The sequence below is a fragment of the Martes martes genome (assembly GCF_963455335.1).
Source record: "Martes martes genome assembly, chromosome: 7".
Classification (NCBI taxonomy): domain Eukaryota; kingdom Metazoa; phylum Chordata; class Mammalia; order Carnivora; family Mustelidae; genus Martes; species Martes martes.
In genome coordinates, this window is record NC_137894.1 from 679,844 (window position 1) to 699,023 (window position 19,180).

At 62.9% G+C, this 19,180-nt stretch overlaps 1 protein-coding gene across 1 annotated transcript; it reads right to left on the reverse strand.

Moving 5' to 3' along the window:
- Window positions 1-193: 193 nt before the first annotated feature.
- Window positions 194-14,050, reverse strand: CTSH (cathepsin H). Its single transcript, XM_080809355.1, has 12 exons — window positions 13,885-14,050; window positions 10,239-10,270; window positions 9,495-9,600; window positions 8,982-9,052; window positions 8,310-8,414; window positions 6,158-6,244; window positions 5,433-5,488; window positions 4,327-4,408; window positions 3,187-3,255; window positions 2,235-2,341; window positions 1,276-1,401; window positions 194-592 (listed from the first exon to the last, which is right to left on the reverse strand). Exons 1-12 carry the CDS (start codon window positions 13,973-13,975, stop codon window positions 517-519), a joined length of 1,008 nt encoding a protein of 335 aa, XP_080665481.1. The 5' UTR covers window positions 13,976-14,050; the 3' UTR covers window positions 194-516.
- Between the last annotated feature and the right edge of the window lie 5,130 nt (window positions 14,051-19,180).

The window sequence follows — 19,180 nt, forward strand, 5'->3', positions numbered from 1 at the left end:
GCAACCCGCCAAGCTCTGGGCGCCAGCCTCCTCCTCCTGCCGGGCGTCTCTTGGGGGACAGTGACCCCTGCGCCCACACCATCCTTCCCGCCAGGCAGCCCCTGGATGCCGCCCTCCCGGGGGACGGGGCCTACAGGCCGGCCGGGCCCGAGTCCCGTGGGGGCCCAGCACACACACAGGCCTGGCCCGGGGAGGAGTTCACCACGTGTTTATTGGATAAAGATCACAGAAACGATGGCCGTGGGCGCTTTCCACTCAGGAGAAGTGGCCCCGTGGGAAATCGGGAATATTCTCGGCCAAGTGGGTTCAAGTGAGTTAAAGGCATGTTTAAGGCACAGCTGGCGGCCGCCTCTGCGTTGGAAGCCGCGGGGAGGCTTGTCGCTGGGGGGACAGGGGATGACTCCTCTTCCTCACTTCCTCACGGCCTCTGGCCCGGGGCGGGGGTGAGGGCCCCCCTTCCTTCAGGGCAGGACGTCCACCGGGGACCCCGCTCCGCCCGCGCTGGCTGGCGGCCGCTCACACCAGGGGGATGGGGTAGGAGGCGCAGGCCGCCAGGCCGCACATGTTCTTCCCACGCTCGATGAGGAAGTACCTGGGCGGGCAGAGCGAGCTGGGGCGTGGCCGGGCTCCCTCCCCGCTGTCCTCTCTGCGGGGCTCTGCTGCCCCCCGACCTGACTGCAGGGCCGAGGGCCAGAAAACCGATGGCCTGACTCGGAACAGCTTTCCCTCCCCTCCCTCCGGCTGCCGTACTGTGTGCACTCCCACGGTCCCCACCATTTACCAGGGCTCCTTCTCAGCCCCCACCCAGTGATGTCCTCGTCACCAGGCCCCCTGGGGACACAGGGTCTGATGGCAGACGCGATGGAGCCCCTTGAGGGTGTGCACCAGGTCCCCCATTCCAGCCCCTGGCCCCGGGGTCCGCGGGAAGCCTGTGGCCTGACCTCGGCTGACCTGCCCCCCAAGCTGCCCGCTCCGTCCGGCAGGGCTGGCTCCAGGCTGAGCCGCTGCAGTCCCGCCCACTGACCCTTCTGGGACAGCGGACCCCGTTCCCGACACGGTATCGTTGGGATGTGGGGCCCAGGACAGGAGAGGCTGGCACGGGGGCGTCTCAGGGGTGTGGGGGTTCAGCCTCAGGCCCCTCCCCCAGGGCTCCACGGGGGGCCCGGCTGAACCCCGGCTCAGACGCCATGTGTGTAAGGGGGAGAAGACCCCCAGGTCCCCAGACCCGAGCAATGATGCCCCTCCCCGAGCGCGGGGAGGCCAGAAGCTGCTTACCCGTTCATCCCCCACTGGGGACCCCAAGAGTTCTTCACGATCCAGTAGGGTACCCCGTTTTGCTCTCCGTACCCGACAGCCAGGACCGCGTGGTTCACTTTATCCGGAGTTTTATGACAGGAAGTGCTGGAAACGGGAAATAAAAGGCGGGAAGACCCAGGAAGGAGGACGCATCCAGATGGCTCAGCCCCATCCCCGAGGCCCTCCCCAGGCTCTGAGGCATCGAGTCCCAGCGCGGGGCCTGGAGGTGTGGAAGGTGGGAGCCTGAGGTGCGAGACCCCGTCCTCGGGAGGCTGCATCTGGTGGGGAGCGGCCTGGCGGAGGCCACCCATGTGGGGCGGCGACCAAGGGCTGAGGCACCCCCAGGAGGGGGTCAGCCCAGCAGGAATGGGGGTCCCTGGGAGGGCCCCTCAGTGTGGCGGCGGCGGGTCCATCGGGGGTGGGGGCTGTTTCCCTGGGAAATGGGCTCAGAGAAAGGCCCAGATCGCCAGGGTCCCCCGCCCAGCTGACCCTGGACCCTGGGGCGCAGGTGTGGCAGAGGCCGGCACCACCAGAGAGCTCAGCCTGGAGGACGGACTGGCGGGGACGGCACAAGGACACATGGGTGAGCGCACACTTCTGGGTGGCGGGTCTCGGGCAGCATGGGGACAGGGAGGACCCTCCGAGGGAGAGGCCTGGGACTCGGCGGCTCCACTCATGATGCGGGACAGGCGAGTGCCTGGGGGCGAGGGTGAGGCAAGCCCATTCCAGACCTCGGTGGGGAAGCCCCCAGCCTGGACCCCGGGAGCAGCTTCTCCGTCCTCCCGCCCTCCTACCTGCTACTCGCAACGGAGGTGGCCCCCGCCCTGCAGGCTGGGTCCTCCCGCCCTCTGCCTGGCCGGGCGGCCGTGGGGTCAACACGACGGGTGTGGGGGACCAGACCTGCCCAGCCCAGGGTCGCCATAGGGACCCCGGCTCACCTGGAGTAGACGCCTTTCCTGTACATCATGAAGTCGCTGGTGACCTCAAAGGCGAAGCTCACGGGGTTGTACAGGGCCACGGCTTCCACCATGGCCTCCTCGTCATTCTGCGGACACACAGCCCCGTCACTGCTGCCCCCGCCCCCAAGGATGGCCCTTTGCCCTGAGGCAGGGATGGGCCCCCAGAAGGAAGGGAGAGAGGGCTGTGTCCACCAAACAGCCGCCAAGGGGCAGCCGCCCCCTCCTCACAGCAGGTGCGGGGCAGTGTGGAGCGGACAGGCTCCTCTGGGTTCCTTATGTGGCTACGGGTCCCTCTGAAACCTGGCTCCCCCGTGACCTCCCCCCGCCATGCCGGTCTGCAGGCCCTCTCTTCCAGGGACACCCCTGCCCCGACAGAGCCCCCTGTGGTTCCCCCCCACCCTGCCCCCAGCACCCCTGCCCCCACAGAGCCAGCAAAATCGACCAATCTGTCCCCCTGGCGGCATCCTAGATAGAAGCCAGTCTCCTGGAGGGCAGCCTCGCTTGCGGACAGCCCCGTCGCGCGGGAGCTGTGAACGCCACAGTCGGGGCTGTTTGTTACCGCAGCGTAACCGTGTGCATTCACACGCGATGAGTTTGCATTCAGTCCCTTCCACACACGCTGACATCACACACGTGTTCACACCCTCCCCCGTGGGGTGGGCCCTGCTGCTTGCATTTCACAAGGGAGAAAATGGACCTGACTGGAGCCCTGCCCAGACTCAGGTCTGAGCCCGAGTGCCCGGTGCTTGCCCTGCACTCTGTCCCTCCCGCCTGCTGCCTCGGGACGCCATGATCATCCAAGACCTTCCAGTCCCGGTGACCTGCCGCCGGGACAGGCTGCCCTGCCGCGCCCACCGGCCATCCGACAGCAGTGGACACCAGGCTCCTTGCGGGAGCACGTGACCCGTCACAGGGAAGGAGCACTACTCACGAGGGTGATGTTGGCCACGTCCTTCACGAAAGCGATGGCCTTGCTGGGCTGGAACTTGCAGTCACTGTCCTGTTCAGGGAGCACAAGTCAGGGAGGCTTGGCCCCGGGCTGAGACCTCAGGCCTACCCCAGGCCGTCTGGGGATGTCGGTGGAGCCAAAGTGCTGAATGCAGGGCCAGGTGATGGGGTCACTCAAAAGGGGGTCAGAGTCGTCCTTGTTCTCAAGGCGCTCACAGGGGCGACATGACCTGGCTCTGGCTCCCGTGGAGGGGGGCTCGCGGAGCTTGGGGGACCTGGTGAGAACCGTAGGTGGACGGGAGTCTGCCTGGTGGGGGAAGGGAGCGCTAGTCTCGGGCGCGGATGTGCGCAGACAAGGCAGGTGCAGAGCAGGTACATGGGGGCAAGAGGATGTGCTCCCGAGACAGGAGAGAAGGTGGGGATGGCGAGAGGCATGACTTGGTGTCTGGCAGTGAGCCAGCAGTGGGGCTGGAGCCCAGGATTTATGGGGGGTGGGCGGCACAAGGCAGGTGAGTGGTCAGAGCGAGGTCTGGGAGACCAGGTGGCGGCCCCGGGAGAGCGGGATGAAGGAGGCAGGGTCACGGACGGACTGAAGGAGCAGGCGTCGGGTCTGTGATGGCTGGACTCAAGGGAGGGTCTGGACCACCCCAGACTGTGGCCAGCAGGTTCTGTGGGGGCCGGTGGGGCTCATCAGCAAGGGGAAATGCTGGTGGAACCACAGATATGGGGGGGAGAGACAGGGCCGTGGACAGGCCGGGGTGAGGCGGCAACAGGCCTGGGACAGAGAGGGTGCAGGTGCTGGAAGGCATGGTCAGTGTGAGAGTGACCGCACGGGCAGTGCTGATGGATGGGGAGGGCGGTGGACGCTGGTCCCCCGGTGCACCTGGCAGGAGGGCACCTGGGAGAACGGGAGCCGCCGGTGGACGGGAGGCCGCTGGGCTGGTGAGAGGGGTGGGCTCCGCTGAGCCAAGGAGAAGAAGGAGCGAACTAGGGGACGATTCTGGTGGGAGGGGCCGTGCTGCGGCTCATGGGGACGGGGAGGTCGGTGCTCCCCGGGCTGGGGCGGGCAGTGCTGGGCAGCCCTGCAGGCCGAGGCCGTGAAGCCACAGCTGTCTGGGATTACCTGGCCCTTGTAGGGGTAGCTGTCTTCCCCCATGATGCCCTTGTTGTAGCGGATGTACTCGAAGGCCTGGCTGGGGAGGCCCCTGCAAGAAGCACACAGAGACGCCCCCCGTGCTGGCCCCGCAGACCTGGGAGACACACTGGAGTCCCCGGGCGGCCACATGTGCGTCGGGGAGGTCTCAGGACCCTGGGCCAGGCCCCTCGTCGGGACAGCAGAAGGGACCTGCCCAGCAACGGGGATTCACCACCACTGAGCCCCCACTGGGCCCCGACCAGCAGGCGCTCAACAGACATGACTGCCGACCCCTCACGTCCACCCTGTGGGGCCGATCCCCTCATTTCTTGGGGCTCAAAAAGGCTGAATGACTTGCCCAGGGCCACTCAGTGAAAGCTGGAATCCGCGCACGGCTGTCCGGCCACAGCTCCCGGCACCCCGGACTCCCACGCCCGCTCCCGGCACCCGGCACCGTGACCCAGGGCGCGCGGTTTCCGGTCAGTGTGGCCAGCCAGCACGCCCGGTCCTTGCGCCCCGCTGGCTGCCGCATCCCCAGGGCCCAGCTACACAGCAGGTGCTCATGGAGCTGGGGCGCCCCTTCCCCGGACTGGGCCACGGGGGCCGAGGGGCTGGGTCCGGGAGGGGCGGGCTGGGTGCGTGCGTGGGCCAGGATACCGCCTCCGACTCCAGCCACGCGAGCAGGGGCATCCCCGCGACCGTTTCAGGAATGGGCCAGGAAAGCAGGCGCAGTGAAGACAGGCCTTCAGGCATGGACACGTCACCACCCCCACAGAAAGGTCCCTCACAGCCCGGGCCGGGCTAGCTCAGAACGCCCCACGAGCGGGAAGGCCAGCCAGACACCTGTGCGTGGGTCTGGCCGCGGGCCCCGGGGCGGACGAGGCCGCCTGCACGGTGGGGGGGGGGCACCGTGGGGGAGGGTGGAATTGGGGACCACAACTCGGCCCCGTTCTGGCCGAGGGACCCCAGGCACGTGAGGGGACTGTCCCCTTCGGGGCAGCAGGACGGGGCAGCGGTGGGGCAGGTCTGCGGCTAGACCGGACGGGGCGACCGTGGGCAGGAGAGGGGCTGCAGCCCCCCCGGTCAGGGCGTACCCTTGGCAGCCGTGATTGTTGAAGTCCTGGGCGCAGTCCACCAGCTGCTGCTCGGCCTGCAGGGGTGCACGGAGGCCGTGAGCCGGCGCTCGGGCGCCGGGCGCTGAGCCGTCCCCGCAGGCGCGCATCGGCCTCGATGGCACCACGTCAAGATGCCCCGAGGACGACTCCGCGGCCGTCGTGTGGCGGGAGGGGCTCGGTGGCGGGTGAGGGCTCTGCCGGCCTCCAAGTCCAGTGCCGCCAGTCGTGGGGCACAGGGGGCGCTCTCGTGCCCGCGGGGGCCGGTGGGGGTGGCAGCAAACAGGCCCAGCGGGGGACCCTGCTCTGCCTCCCCTCACGGCCCTCGCCCACCACCTTCTCTTGCTCTGGGGTCAGCAGCTGGACACACAGGCCCTGGCCCTTCTCTCAGGGCAGCGGGGGCAGGGCACAGCTCCGAGAGGCCTGGCTGCCGGGTTCCGCTCTCTCAAGGCCCCGGGGGCCTGACATGGACCGGCTGGACCCCCTGGGAACGAGCCCTGGGCTGCCCCCTCAACGGCCTCGTCCCTCGGCAGGAAAGCGTGCGTCCCGCTTCACAGGCCGAGCAGCCGCGAGGCAGGGGCGCCCCACGTCTGCGGAAACCGCATCCCTGCCCGAGGCCCTGAAGGAGCCCGAGGGCCCACTCGGCCCTGTCAGGCCTGGGGCAGAGCAGCGGCCGCGGCAGGTGACCCCAGTGCCACACCGCTTACCAGAGACAGCAGCCTCCCGGTCTGGATGGCGATGGCGGACTCCAGGGCCCCCGTGGTGGAGAAGGTCCAGCAGCTGCCGCAGCCGCCCTAGAGAGGCCGGGGTCAGGGTTGGGTTGGTCGCGGGGACACCGGGAGAGCCCCAGGCTCCCCTCCACGTGTGGGCCTGCGCAGCCAGGGTCCTCCATCTCGTGGCCGAGGTGACCTGCTTCACCAGCGCCCACCCTGTCCCAGCCCCTCGCGGGCCAAGCCCAGCGCCCATCCCGGGGGCTGCCGGCTTTCCTTCTGTGTCTGAACATTATGTCGGCTCCTCTCCTCCCCAAGGTTTCTCGGAAGGACTCACTCATCGAGTCCCGTTTCCAGAGCCGTCTCTGCCACCGCCTGCACCAACCTCATGCCGCCCGCACCTCCTCGAGCCCGACACCCGCCTCTGCCGGGCCCGCCCTCCTCCTGCCACTGTCCAGGGCCAGGCTCTGGACATGAGGGTGGGGCGCCGGAGCCCACCTGCCCGGTTCCGGCCACTGCTCTGCCACGTGCCAGCTGTACCAGCCGGGGGGTCCCCTCCCGCCTCCCACCCTCTGCTCTATCATCTGGAAAACGGGGCCGCGTGCCTGCCTCCCAGGGCCGTTCGAGGCACAGATGTGGTCGCGCCCGCTCATCTGTCTCTTCTCCCCGCTCGGTTCTGCCTCCCGAATCCCCGTCACCACCACCCTGCCCTGCCCCCTGGAGGTCAGTGTTCTCAGCCTGCTGGCCTCCCTCCTGGTCTCTTCGTCAGTACGGGGACAACCCCGTGCAAAGGTCTCGGAGCGGTCAAGCCGTGGGCCTGGCCCGGCCGAAGGAGGCAGAGCGGGCCGAGTGGTGGGCGCTGGACTGGGAACAGAGCCCCCCGCTGGAATCCCCCGGGTCCTGTCTGCTGGATGCTGGGCCACCCCTCACCCTCCTTTGCTCCCGTGATGTGAGAAGTCCCTGAGGGGCTGCCAGGCTGACGTGGCGTCCCGCTGCTCTGTGTGCACCTGCACGGTGGCCATGGCGAGATGCCCCACGGGCCTCTGTCCAGCCCCTGCCCCTGGGTGGCCGCCGGGAACATTCCTGACGGACATCCCTGCCTCCCTGCCCAGCAGTGGGCAGGTTCAGGCTTCCTCACTGAAAACCCACTGCTCTAAACTGTCTCGGATCCCTGGGGCGCCGGTTGGTTAAACGGCTGACTCCTGATTTCAGCTCAGGTCATGATCTCAGGGTTGTGAGATCGAGCCCCGGTCCGGCTCCCCACTCAGCAGGAGTCTGCTTGGGATTCTTCCTTTCTCCCAAATAAATAAAATCTTAAACAAAAAACCCCCCAAAACTGTCCTGAGATTCTTAAATCGTCTAAGAACTATGGCTGGGTAACGGGGGAGAGGGTGGCTCTGTCCTGCCCCTGACGCTGGGAGGGGACATTCACTGTGGCTCCGGGTGCTGGTGGAAGTGTCCAGCTCTCTCGCGGGCTCCAGGAACCCCAAGCCTGGGAGGATAGGACACTGTGCCCCGGCTTGAAGGTCAAGGAGAACACGCTTCTTGGGGAGACTTTCAGTGGGAAGGCCAGGGTTTCCAGGAGGGTTCACCTTCACCTCGCATTTTCTGGGGGTGAGAGGATGGCAGTGTTCTGGAGAAGGCCGCTGCCCTCTGCTTCTAGGGGAGGGACGCAGTGGGCAGGGGGGCAGCTGGGGGCAGGCTCAGACTCCCGAGAGCAGAGCCAGCCACCTGGTCCGCAGTTTGTGGGTACAGAACACGGGACACACGCTGTTCCCCGTGGCCAGAGCGCATCTCAACGGCGGGCGTCTCTGCTCAGTGAACACCGGCCACCATCCGGAGGGAAGCCACCGGGAGGGGGCCTGGGGTCCCACCTGTGACGGGCACAGGGAGGAGGACGTTTCGGGTGACCCTGAGACCGGGGGCCAGTGGGAACTGCGAGCACGGGGGTGCAGGTGAGCTGTAGTCCAATAAGGGGGGTGTCTCTTCCCCCAGAGCATGGGGCTAAGACCTCCCACCTTGCCGAGGAAGGCACCGCAGGAGGGATGACGAGGGAAGGCAGTCGGGGGGTCTTCCGGGCTTCGCCTCCTGCTGTGTGGTCTGTGAATGTGGCTATTTTATGGGGAAGGACCGAGGTGGCTGCCCTTACCTGATTTTTCACCGGCGACACAAATTTTCCTTTCTTCCTCCAGTCCACGGAGGGCGGGTAGGGACCCCTTCCCCGAAGGTAGTTACCTCTGGTGGCAGAGCAGTTCTGGAAGGACGAAATACAATTTAAGGGGCACGAAAACCGTTGGGACAGAAGAGTGTGCAACTAAAACGGAGCCATCGCGACAGCATTAGAGAGCCTGCGGCTCTAAGAGCCACCGAGCGCCCACCTGCCGGGTCAGATGCTCTGGGAGCCCCGCTCGGGGCTGAGGGCCGGGAGCCAGATTTGACAAGTCAGAATACATTCACCCGGCTCGATTTTAACTTCACACAAGCAGCGAGTGACTACAGCAGGACTACTCTCCGCACGGTATTTACGGTGGATTTACCCTAAAAGGCTACCTGTCGTTCACCTGAAATTCACTTCTGTTTCGGAAATTGTTTTAATTGTGCATCTGTATTTTCTCTGGCCACCCTAAGTTCGGGGCACCCGTGGCTGAGGCCAGGGGCGTGGACTGAGGAACCGTTGGGAGCTGCCTCTGGCCCCCCAAGAACCCGGGCCCCCCTGAAGCCGGGCAGGACGCCGTCTGGCCGGAAGCCAAGCGGACTCTGAACTCTGTCCCAAAGGTCCGAGCGGAAAGAGCCAGATTTGCTCGCAGGGAATGACACCTACCTGAGGCTCCGACCAAAGGTACTTGCTTTTTATTTCTGCAAAGCTCAGGTCTGAAAACTGGTTCAGCCCCACTGAAAAAGAGAAGGAAAAACAAAAAAACCGAAAGAGGAAAAGAGGCACTCAGTGAGGCCGTCCTGAAGAAACAGGGAAGCCGAGAGCCCCCAGGTCGACCTGTGTCCTGCTGCCGGCTGCGGCAGCTGCCCCCGCACAGGTCTTACACGGAATTTAACGAGTGTGCCAAGGCCGGTGCTCTCCGGGCTTCAGAAGTACACACGGCGGGGCTGGACCAGGGTGTCCTGTAAACTCCGCCACCGCCCAGAGCCCTACCAGCTACACTGAGCCTCAGAGGAGAGCAGCGGGGCCGGAGCCGAGGTCAGCTCAGGCCGGCCTCGGGCTGGGGCTCTGACCGTCCCTCCACCCTGAGTCCCCGGCGCGCCCGCAGTCACGGCTGGTGTCCTTCCAGCTCTGAGACGCGGCCGCGAGGAGCCCGGAGGAAGGGCCAGCCCACGGTACTTTGAAACGTGTGGTTCCCAGCATTGTGGGCCCTCATCCTCCTCCAGTTGCCGACAAAGGTCTGCAGCCTGTGCTGGTACTCCTCTGAGCTGTACTTCTTTTGGTGCTAAAACAGAACACAGCAGCGGTAAGTCGCAGAAGCAAGGCCCAGCTCACCGGGAGACAGTGCGTTCTCTAAGAGGAGGGACGGAGGTGCTCCTTCCAGCCCGGTTCTGGAGCCCAAGCCCCGTCAGGACACAGGACACGGTGGCGCGTCTCGGCTGCGGAAGTCAGGCGGTTACAAAGCCCACGCCCGCCTCCGGGGACCGGCGGGCGGCTGACACCGCAACACCACGCACGCAGGTGCCCGCGGTCGCCCGGCGGTCCCACAGCCCCTGGTGGAGAGACATATGCCAAGTGCAGGCCGCGTCGGGGCACGGCTCCGCGCTCGGGCGAGACCCCCTTTCGCAAAAGCACGTGCACCGTGCCCTCCAGCTAGTTCCGCGCCAGCATGCGGTGCCCCTGAATACAAAGTACGGACGCGGATCCCAGGCCGGGAAGCCTGCCAGCCGGCTTCATCTCCAGGGACAACGGTCCAGAGGGCGCCGACCTAACCGGACCCTTCCCGCTCAGGCCAATTCCCAGTCCCCAAAGCCCCAGGGCCGTGCGGTGGGAAAAGCCTTCCCCGGTCTCTGATCTGGCCCAGTCGGGCCCAACAGTGCGCAAGGAGGCACGAAAAGCATCAGGAGGAAACGGAGCACTGACCTGCGCCATCCACGACTTAAAGTGAACTTTCTCTGTGAAAAGAAAGAGAAAAGAAGAAAGAAATGGGACCTTCCGCCAAGCAGGCACCTTGGAGCCGATTTGCATTTCAGAGAACGGGGCGACGCGGAAGGCACTAAAAATGTGTCCTCTGGTGTTGAATGCAGCAGGGGGCCCGGGCGTCCCGCGGGGCCGGCGGGAGCGAAGATGACTACGGACGGCAGGCCGGGGGCCCGCACCCTGCAGCTTCGTCTCCTGCTGCTCACACGACGGCGCCCGGACAGTTCAAATTCACGGAAGTGTGTGTTCAACAACCGTGTAGTTTTCTGCAGGATCTATTTCAGTACAAAGTCAGTTTAAAAACCCAGACCCCGAGGGTCCGCTTATTTCTTCTTCAAGGGACAGATAACAAGTACTCTGACTTCCCGGTGTCCGGTGTTGGGGCCCTCCGTCCCAGCAGAGAGACGGGTCGCAGCAGCGGGCTGGCCGGCCGCTTGTGGAAGGGCCCCTGGTTACCTGCCCTTGTGTAGGTCTGACTTATCTAAAACTTCACGCTCAATTTCAACGGCCACAAAGAATGTACTCCACAGCTTACGGAAATACTGTCATTTTAATTAAAAACTAAAAAAAAAAATTTTTAAGTAGGCTCCACGCCCACCGTGGGGCTTGAACTCACGATTCTAAGATTAAGAGTCGCATGTTGTGCTGACTGAGCCCGGCACAAGCCCCCTAAACACTGTCACTTTAAAATAAGACTGCCACATCCTCCTCTTAAAGCCAGCCGGGGGGGCCCGGGCCCCTGGTCCAATACCCACCGTCAGGAACACGGACGTCAGGGTACGTGCGTTCACACCTGATGCCCGACTACCCTTTCACACAAACACAGGGGCAAAAAGTAGACACTGAAATTATTCTTACTTCCTGCGAGTCATGCATCTCTGAACATTGTATGAATTCCTCCTGAATTGAATACCCATCGTGAACACCCCGACTGATTAAAGCATTTCAATATATTCTACGTTATGAAAAGTAACGGTCAAACATAAAAAGGAAACTTGTATCGGGAACGCATCCCTGGGGCCTGGGGGGCTCTGTCGGCCGAGCATCTGACTCCGTTCCGGCTCAGGTCCCGATGTCAGGGTCGTGGAGTCGAGGTCAGCCTCACGCTCCGTGTGGAGTCTGCTTGGGAGTTTCTCTCTCCCTTTGCCTCTGGCCCTCCCCCCACCACACTCTCTCTCTAAAATAAAGAAATCTTTGAAAGAAGAAAACAATGCATCTCTTAATGAGGTCAATACAACTTTATGACTAAACCCTCACAGACATACAGATTCATGGGTGAATATTTCCTATTTTTTTAATGGGTCAGCATTAATTCTGGTCTTTGCTGGTTTTTTTTTTTTTTTTAAGATTTATTTGAGAGAGAGAGAGCACACGCAAGCGTGCGCGCATGAGTCGGGGGGAGGGGAGGGTCAGCAGGAGAAGCAGGCTCCCCGCTGAGCAGGGAGCCCCGTCCCGGGACCCCAGCATCATGACCTGAGCCGAGGGCAGAGGCTTCAATGAGCCACCAGGCGCCCCAGCCTTTGTTTTTTGGCAGGTCAAAGGACTCAGAAATCCTGCTAACTAAGCAGATCCCTAATTACTTATTGCTTCCGGGAACGGGAGGCGATTTTTAGAGCAAGGTTTCTCAATTCCTACGCCTCGAGCACATGACGCCTTGAAACCCCATCAGCTGATCCCGCGGGGAGGTTCTCTCCTTCATTTTCAGTTTCCCTGAAGAACCCACCACAGTTTCGAAGACTATCACCGTCTGTCTTTCTTGCTGCCTCTCATGTGCTCAGAACCACGCACTCAGATTTAGGAGGAAAGAGGCACAGAGCGGGTTTAGCAGAGGATGTTTGTGAAGGGGCTGGACACGAATCCCCTCTCTGTGTCCACGGTCACTTGGAGTCTCTCTGTGTTTCTTCAGGGGCCCCCCCTGCCCCCCCAGGCTGGAGTTCACGCACTCAGCACTCTGATTTCCCTTTGCGGGTCACACACCCATCCTGGGAACCAAGCTACCTCCATTCACCCCGGGAAAGAAAGGCCCTACCCAGAGCATGATCCTCCTCCAATTGTGAGGTCCCCAATCCCGGTTACTGGGCCCGGCCACGGCCGATGGCTGCAGAGGACAGACCTCAGCCCAGTGGGATTTCAGGCAGCCGAACAGCCTTCACCTCTGGGATATTTCAAAAGCCACAAGCAGGTATGACAAGCCTGGACTATTTCTCATTCACAGGAGGTCAGTGGAAGAAAGAGCCAGAGATGCTCCTGGGCTGGGCCGGGCCAGTCCAGAAGGATCTGCTGGTGGGCCCAGGGCCCCGGCCTCAGATAGACCCACTTCAAATCCATGGGAACTTCTGGAAGGAGGATATTTGTGGATGCCTGGTCTGGGGGACTGTGTGGGCAGCGTGGAGAACGGGGTCAGCAAACGATGGCAAGCTGAAAAATGCTTTTCTTTATACTTTCAAATGATGGAGGAAAACAGAACATTTGGTAAGACCGGAGAACAACCCGCATTGAAATACCAGGGTCCACAAATACAGGTTGAGCGGAAACTGCCTCGCTCCCTGGTTTTCTCTCTGTGGCTGCTCTCAGCGCGCAGGTGGGGAGCTGCTACGCACCCCGTGTGGCCCAGAAGGCGGACGATGCTGACCGAGGCCCAGCCAGAGAAGGTTCCGGAGCCCTGCCCTGGAGTCAGGATGCCTTTGGCGCTGACACACCTGGGGTAAAGCCGGGGCACTGGGCTTCCCTTAGGTTGGGGCCGGCCTGGAGCTGCCCGCCTCCTGCCCCTCATGTCTGTAAGAATGGGTACCCTTCTTGTACCAATGAGGAGAGGGGAGGGAGGGGACTCTGAGCCTCAGTGACCTTCGTCCTGTCTGCAGGCTGTTCTCCGACAAGCCTCGGGGGTGCCCAGGGTGAGCAGGGCGGTGGTCTTGTGAGCTCAGAGCCTGCGGGTGGTGGGAGGAGGGTGGGCAGCAGCTGGGAAGGAGGAAGATCCAAAGGGCAGAGCCTCCAGGCTGGGGGTGCCAAGACCCCCCAGCAGGGGAAGGGGTGCAGGGACAGCTGGACCCGGCAGGGCGCACGTGGCCGGAGGGGACTCCTGGTGTCTGAACTCACCCAGGGGCGCTTGGGAAAACTCCCTCAGAACAGATGTGGCTCCCGCAACAGTCCAGACAACCCATTTCACAGAAAGACTCTCGCGACGCCCATGGGGATCCCCAGGGACCTGCCCGAAAGGCTGGAAAGCCCCTGCTCACCCTGGCAGTGGGCATCAAAGTCCTCTCTGTCCCCGGGCTGCGCGAGGACGCAGCGGGGGCTGCGGGCTTCTCTGGCACTCCAGGCCCTGCAGCCGCCCGCGCCGGTGGGACCCCGGCCCCCCTCCCCTCCCCCCCCTTCCTCCGGTCATGCAAGACGCCGACGGACACCCCCCCCCCCGACCCCTCCTGCAAGGCGGCTCACCCTCCCGGGTCCCCACGCGCGGAGGCCCCGCTCCTGGGGCCGCGGAAAGGCCCTGCCCCGCTGCGCCCGGCCGGGTGACCCCCACCCCGCAGTCTTCCACGGACCGAGCCGCCCGGCGAGGCCCCTTCCCCGCGGCGCCCCCTCCCCGTACCTAAGGAGCTCGCGTAGACGTCGGTGGCGCCGCAGGCCGGGGGTCCCAGGAGCCCCGCGGCCGCGCACAGCAGCGGCAACACGACCCACATCCTGGCGGCTCGGCCCGCGGACTGGCGGCGAGCGCGGGGAGCCGGGCCGAGGCGGCGGCGGGGGCGGGGCTCCGCGGCGGCGGGGCGGGGACGGAACTCCGGGGGCGGGGCTGGGCTCCGGGGGCGGGGCTCGGGGGCGGGGCGGGGCTCGGGGGCGGGGCGGGGCTCCGGGGGCGGGGCGGGGCTCCCGGCCCCACCTGCGCGCCGGCCCCACCTGCGCGCCGGCCCCACCTGCGCGCCGGCCCCACCTGCGCGCCGGCCCCACCTGCGCGCCGCTCTGCGCTCCTGCTGCGGTGCCAGGAAAGCGCGCGGCGGGCGGGCGGGGGTGCTGCGGGGGCGGTCACGGCCTGACCTCGCCCTCTCCCTGCCCGCCCCGCCCCCGACCCCCGGAGCCCCCCCTCCCTGCCCGCCCTGGCCCCCGTCCCCGGTGTCGCCCTCTCCCTGCCCGCCCCGACCCCCGGAGCCCCCCTCCCCCTGCCCGCCCCCGCCCCCGCCCCCGCCCCCACCCCCGAACCCCCGTCTCTGGTCCTCCTTAAGCACGTTCCTCTCGTCCCTTGTTCCTTGGGCCTTGGAATGAACTTACAGGGAGAGGAAGGAGACGGCCCGTTTTTTGGTGAGGCGCCCCCTGAGCCACCCCCGCAACAGGCATCTTAGTCTTTCCGATGGGAAAGTCCTGTGATGGGCTTCGGGGCTGTCGGGCAAATCTGCAGAAAGGAGGAAGACCATGTATGAGTTTGCGTGTGACAGAAGCAGAGAAGGAGGAACCAACACTTGAGGCTAAGGGCGCCAGCCCTGTGGTTGCTGGGTGGGGGTGGGGGGTGGGCCGTTGAGACCACCTGCCGCGGAGCACCCAGGGCCAGGATGTTCACCCACATCCTCACCCAGCAGAGCGCGTGGCTGACCCCTCACCCCCACTCCCATTTTTCAGATGGGGACACTGAGGCTCCAGAGCCCATGGTAACTGATGCTGGAAACAAGCAGGGAGCTCCCTCTGGGAGTACCGCGGCCTCACATAGACACTCTGCTAAGGGCAAAAGGCAATCTTCGCTTAACATTATCTCGACCCCACAGGGGCCTGTGAGTCTACTTTAAACAGAGAGATTCCTTTCGAAACTTCCTTTATCTCAACCCTCCAAGATATATGTTAGCAATCATCCCCCAGGCATATGGCCCCCGATACACATCTGAAGGGTCCCGTGACTAGGCTTTCACTAGACAGTAATAAATGACCTTTTCTGACCACAGCAGACCTCCTGAAAGTCCTGGAAACCTTGCTTCCAAAATCCTTACTGACGTCCACAGTCCCTAACCCCTCCCACATTGAAAGTGTATAATAGGCCACTCCTCACGACCCCACGCAGCTCTTTCTGCCCACAGGTCCTGTCCCCTTGCTTTCACAAAACCACCTTTTTGCACCGAAGACGTCTCAAGAATTCTTTCTTGGCCATGGGCTCTGAGCCCCAACATTTTCTTTTCTTTTTTTTTTTTAAGATTTTATTTATTTATTTGACAGAGATCACAAGTAGGCAGAGAGGCAGGCAGAGAGAAAGGGGAGGAAGCAGGCTCCTTGCGGAGCAGAGAGCCCGATGCGGGGCTCGATCCCGGGACTCTGGAATCATGACCTGAGCCGAACGCAGAGGCTTTAACCCGCCGAGCCACCCAGGCGCCCCCCCAAACATTTTCCCATAAGCTTAACTTCCCTAGTAAGTGTGCAGACGGGGGCTGAGCCAGGTGTGATCTTTCTGCTTTTTTGCAGCCAGAGGCATTTTGGTGAGGTCAGTTGGAGCCCTTGGGGCCGCTTGTCTTGTCTCTGTTCTCCGCCCCTCCTCCCGCCCTCCAACAGAGGTTTTCTCTCCCAAAGTGCCCAGCCCCGCCCTGCCTCTGAGGCCCTTGGGGAGCAGGTTCCCCAGGCTCTCTCCTGGGATCTGACCGGTGGATAGGGCCCAGGAATGCTCACTTAAAGGGCCTCTGGGTGACCTCTCCATGCAGCCCTTGCGCACTGACCCCGCTCGAGAACCAGCAGTCTGTGCTCAGAGACTGTCTTTGCAGACAGAGCATGGTCTCTGACCCTAGGCTTGCCCCTGTGCTGGGTCCCCTGTGACCCTCTTGCGTGGGTCACTCTAGAGGGTCTGAGCTGCAGTGTGGATGGCACTGGCTTGGCCAGCTGGAGAGTCGCGTTCGGCTCTTGTCCTACTGCAGATTTGCTGTGCGACCTAAGCCGTGGTTTGCACCACAGCAGTGACGCACCCCAAACCTGGGCTCAGTCTTGTGCCTCGGCCGCCTGCACCCATTTTCATGGTGTTTGTCTGCATGTCTGGCTCCCGCTGGGCACCACGCGTGTGAGGGCTTCTCCATAGTTCCGGTGCTCTGTGCTCCACGGAAGTGAGGCTGAAGACTGGCGCTGGAGACACAGCCCTGCTGGGCCGGCGCGGTGGGCCGGCGTGGTGGGCGGAAGCCGGAAGGTTCTGTCCTGGGCTATCCAGTCCGGCATGGTCCCGGCACTGCCGGGAAGGGACTCTGCAGGGGAAATTAAGGTTTTGAGTCAGCTGGCTTTAACTGGTGGTCCTGGGTGGTCGGAGGCCTCCAGTTCCATCACGTGGGTGCTTCAAAGCCAAAGAGGAAGGCGGAGAGTCAGCGAGATGAGCCGGAAGAGGGCCGAGAAAGAGCCGGAATCCCGAGAAGGGCTTTGCCCGCCATCGCCGGCTTCGAAGGGGGTCAAGGGCCAAGGCATGCGGCCCTTCGGAAGCAGAATGGCCCCGGCCGGCGGCTCGAGGGGAAGCAGGGACCTCAGTCCCCCCTGCCAACACCTCTGCCACCAACCTGAGTCATCTGGGGAGCCGACTCGTTCCCACGACCCCCCGAAGGAGGACAGCGTGGCTGACACCGTGAACCTGGCCGTGTGAGGCGGGGAGTGGAGGAACCCGCCAAAGCCCCGAGGACTTCTGACCGTCCGAGCTGTGAGGTCGTGTATTCGTGTCGTGTGAAGACCCTAAGTTTGAGGTGACTGCTACGCAGCAGGGCGACGCCAACGCCCCGGGTGACATGCTCAGGTGAACTGGTAGCAGGCGAGGAGGCTGGGCCGTGTTTGCGCTTCGGGGCCTGGGAGGCTAAGAGAAGGGGAGCAGCTTGTACCCTCCCCACTCAGGAGTCATGACGGCCTTCGTGGACGTGTCAGACCCAGTGCCAAGTGCTTTAGGTGAGCCGACTTTTCTCAATGCTCACCACGTATGCCCATTCTACAGATGAAATGACTGAGGCACGTAGGCAACTTGCCTAAGGCCACACAACTAAGGGACGGAGCTGGGGTTTGAACGGCTGGATCCAGAGTCCCACTCCTCAGAGGCAGGCATCGGGCCCCTCGGGGGCAGGCGGGCGACAGAGAGCCCCAGGCCTGCTTTCCTGACCATCCAGGTCTGCGCTCCCCGCAGGCGCCAGCAGGGGCCGGGCGCCCAACCAAACCACGGCTTCCCGATTCTCGGGTGACCACCTGCCGCCTCAAGCCTCGCACCTCCTGTTCGTGGGGCTGCTGCCTGCGGGCCCCCCCTCCGTTTATCCCTTTTCTTTAGCTCAAATCTGCTGCTCATCCCCAGCTGTTCGCTACAGGTTGAACTGGTTTTCCAGATCATCTGTCAGAGTCAACCTCTTAGCACATACGCGGGGCCCTCGCCAGATAAATTTCTGTGCCCGCCTCTGGCATCTTCTAAGAGTAGAAACTGTGTTAACGCTCTGACCTCACAGCTGCCACTGACACGGGTCGTGTTGTCCCCTGCTCATAACAACCCCGTGACGTTTGTCGGAGTGTACATGTACCCACTTCCCAGATAAAGAAGGTGAGGCGTGGAGCTCGGGAGGTGTGCTGGCAGGTGCTGGAGCTTCCCCCACGTGCTCGTGCTGATTTTGCGCAGTAGAAAGACGGAGGGCTGGTTGGCTGAGTGGTTGGGTGGATGACTGTAGGGGTGCATGTACGATGGCTGAGTGGATAGAAGGGGCCATTGCCGGCTGGCTGGCTGGAGGGATTCATGGATGCCTGGATGGAAGGAAGGAAGGGGTGGATGGATGGATGGATGGAAGGATGGATGGATGTTGGAAGGATGCACGGCTGGATGGTAAGGAAGGGGTGGATGGATGGATGGTGGATGGATGGATGGATGGGTAGATATACAGGTGAGTGACCCAAAGGCCTGCTGAGTGGGAAAGGTAAGGGATATAGGAGGAGCGTAAGTCCACATCAGGAGGGTTCACCAGGAGCTCAGACCTCTTGCTTGTTCCGTTCTCCATCAGGAGACACTCTGCTTAGTCCTCTTGGTTATTTCCTGTGCTGTGGGCCCGGGAAATGTCCTCTGACTGTAAGAGAAGTCACTGTTTCTGTGCTGAGATGTCAGCGCGCCCTCTTGGCTATGCCCTGGGGATGCCGCAGCCGCAGCCGGGAGAAGTGTGCGGGCGGAAAACTCCAGAAGCCGCGTCTCATCGAGGCCAGGATAGGGGTGAAGGCAGTGGGTACACTGTGGAAGGAAGGGTTAGATCCCATTGTTGTTTTAGTTATTAGTGATACTTCATCCGTCATAGATTTTCTGCATTAATTTTTTATTTTTATTTTTACTTTTTTAAAATTTTTATTTTTAAAAATACTGCACTGAAGTATAATTTATCTTGACTACTCTGTTTTTTTGGCACTCCCTTCCATTTTGCACCCAAGGGGTATGTCTCACTTTGTTCACCCTAGTCCTGTCCTGGGAGGGAGCAGCAGTTTCTAGACCTTTCTACAAGCTCCCACACTTCTGTGGAGTGAGAGCTTACCTCTGCTCGGTTGGCTTTCCTCTCGCATCTGGGGGAGGCAGGAGCTCAGCAGCTGGGGCCAGGAGCATGTCTGCCTCCAGCCGTTTCTCCTACAGAGCCTCCTTCAATCTCTTGTCCACAGATTCTCACTGTTTTACACTCCTTTACCTATCACTTAAGACGTCCTATGATACATCCCTATTCTGCTTGTAATGTCTCCACCACTGCACACCTCATCAGCCCACAGGAGAGCTCCCTGTCAGGCACAACCCCCAGCTCCCTCTCTGTGCTCCTGTGTCGTCCTTCCTCCTCTACAGAAGTGTTCTTTTCCAGGACCCCCGAATTAATCATCCGCACCACACACGGCTCTGCTTTCTCCCTTACTGTTTTGGGGAGCGTCTTGCAGAGCTGGTTGATTTTCAGGCAGCT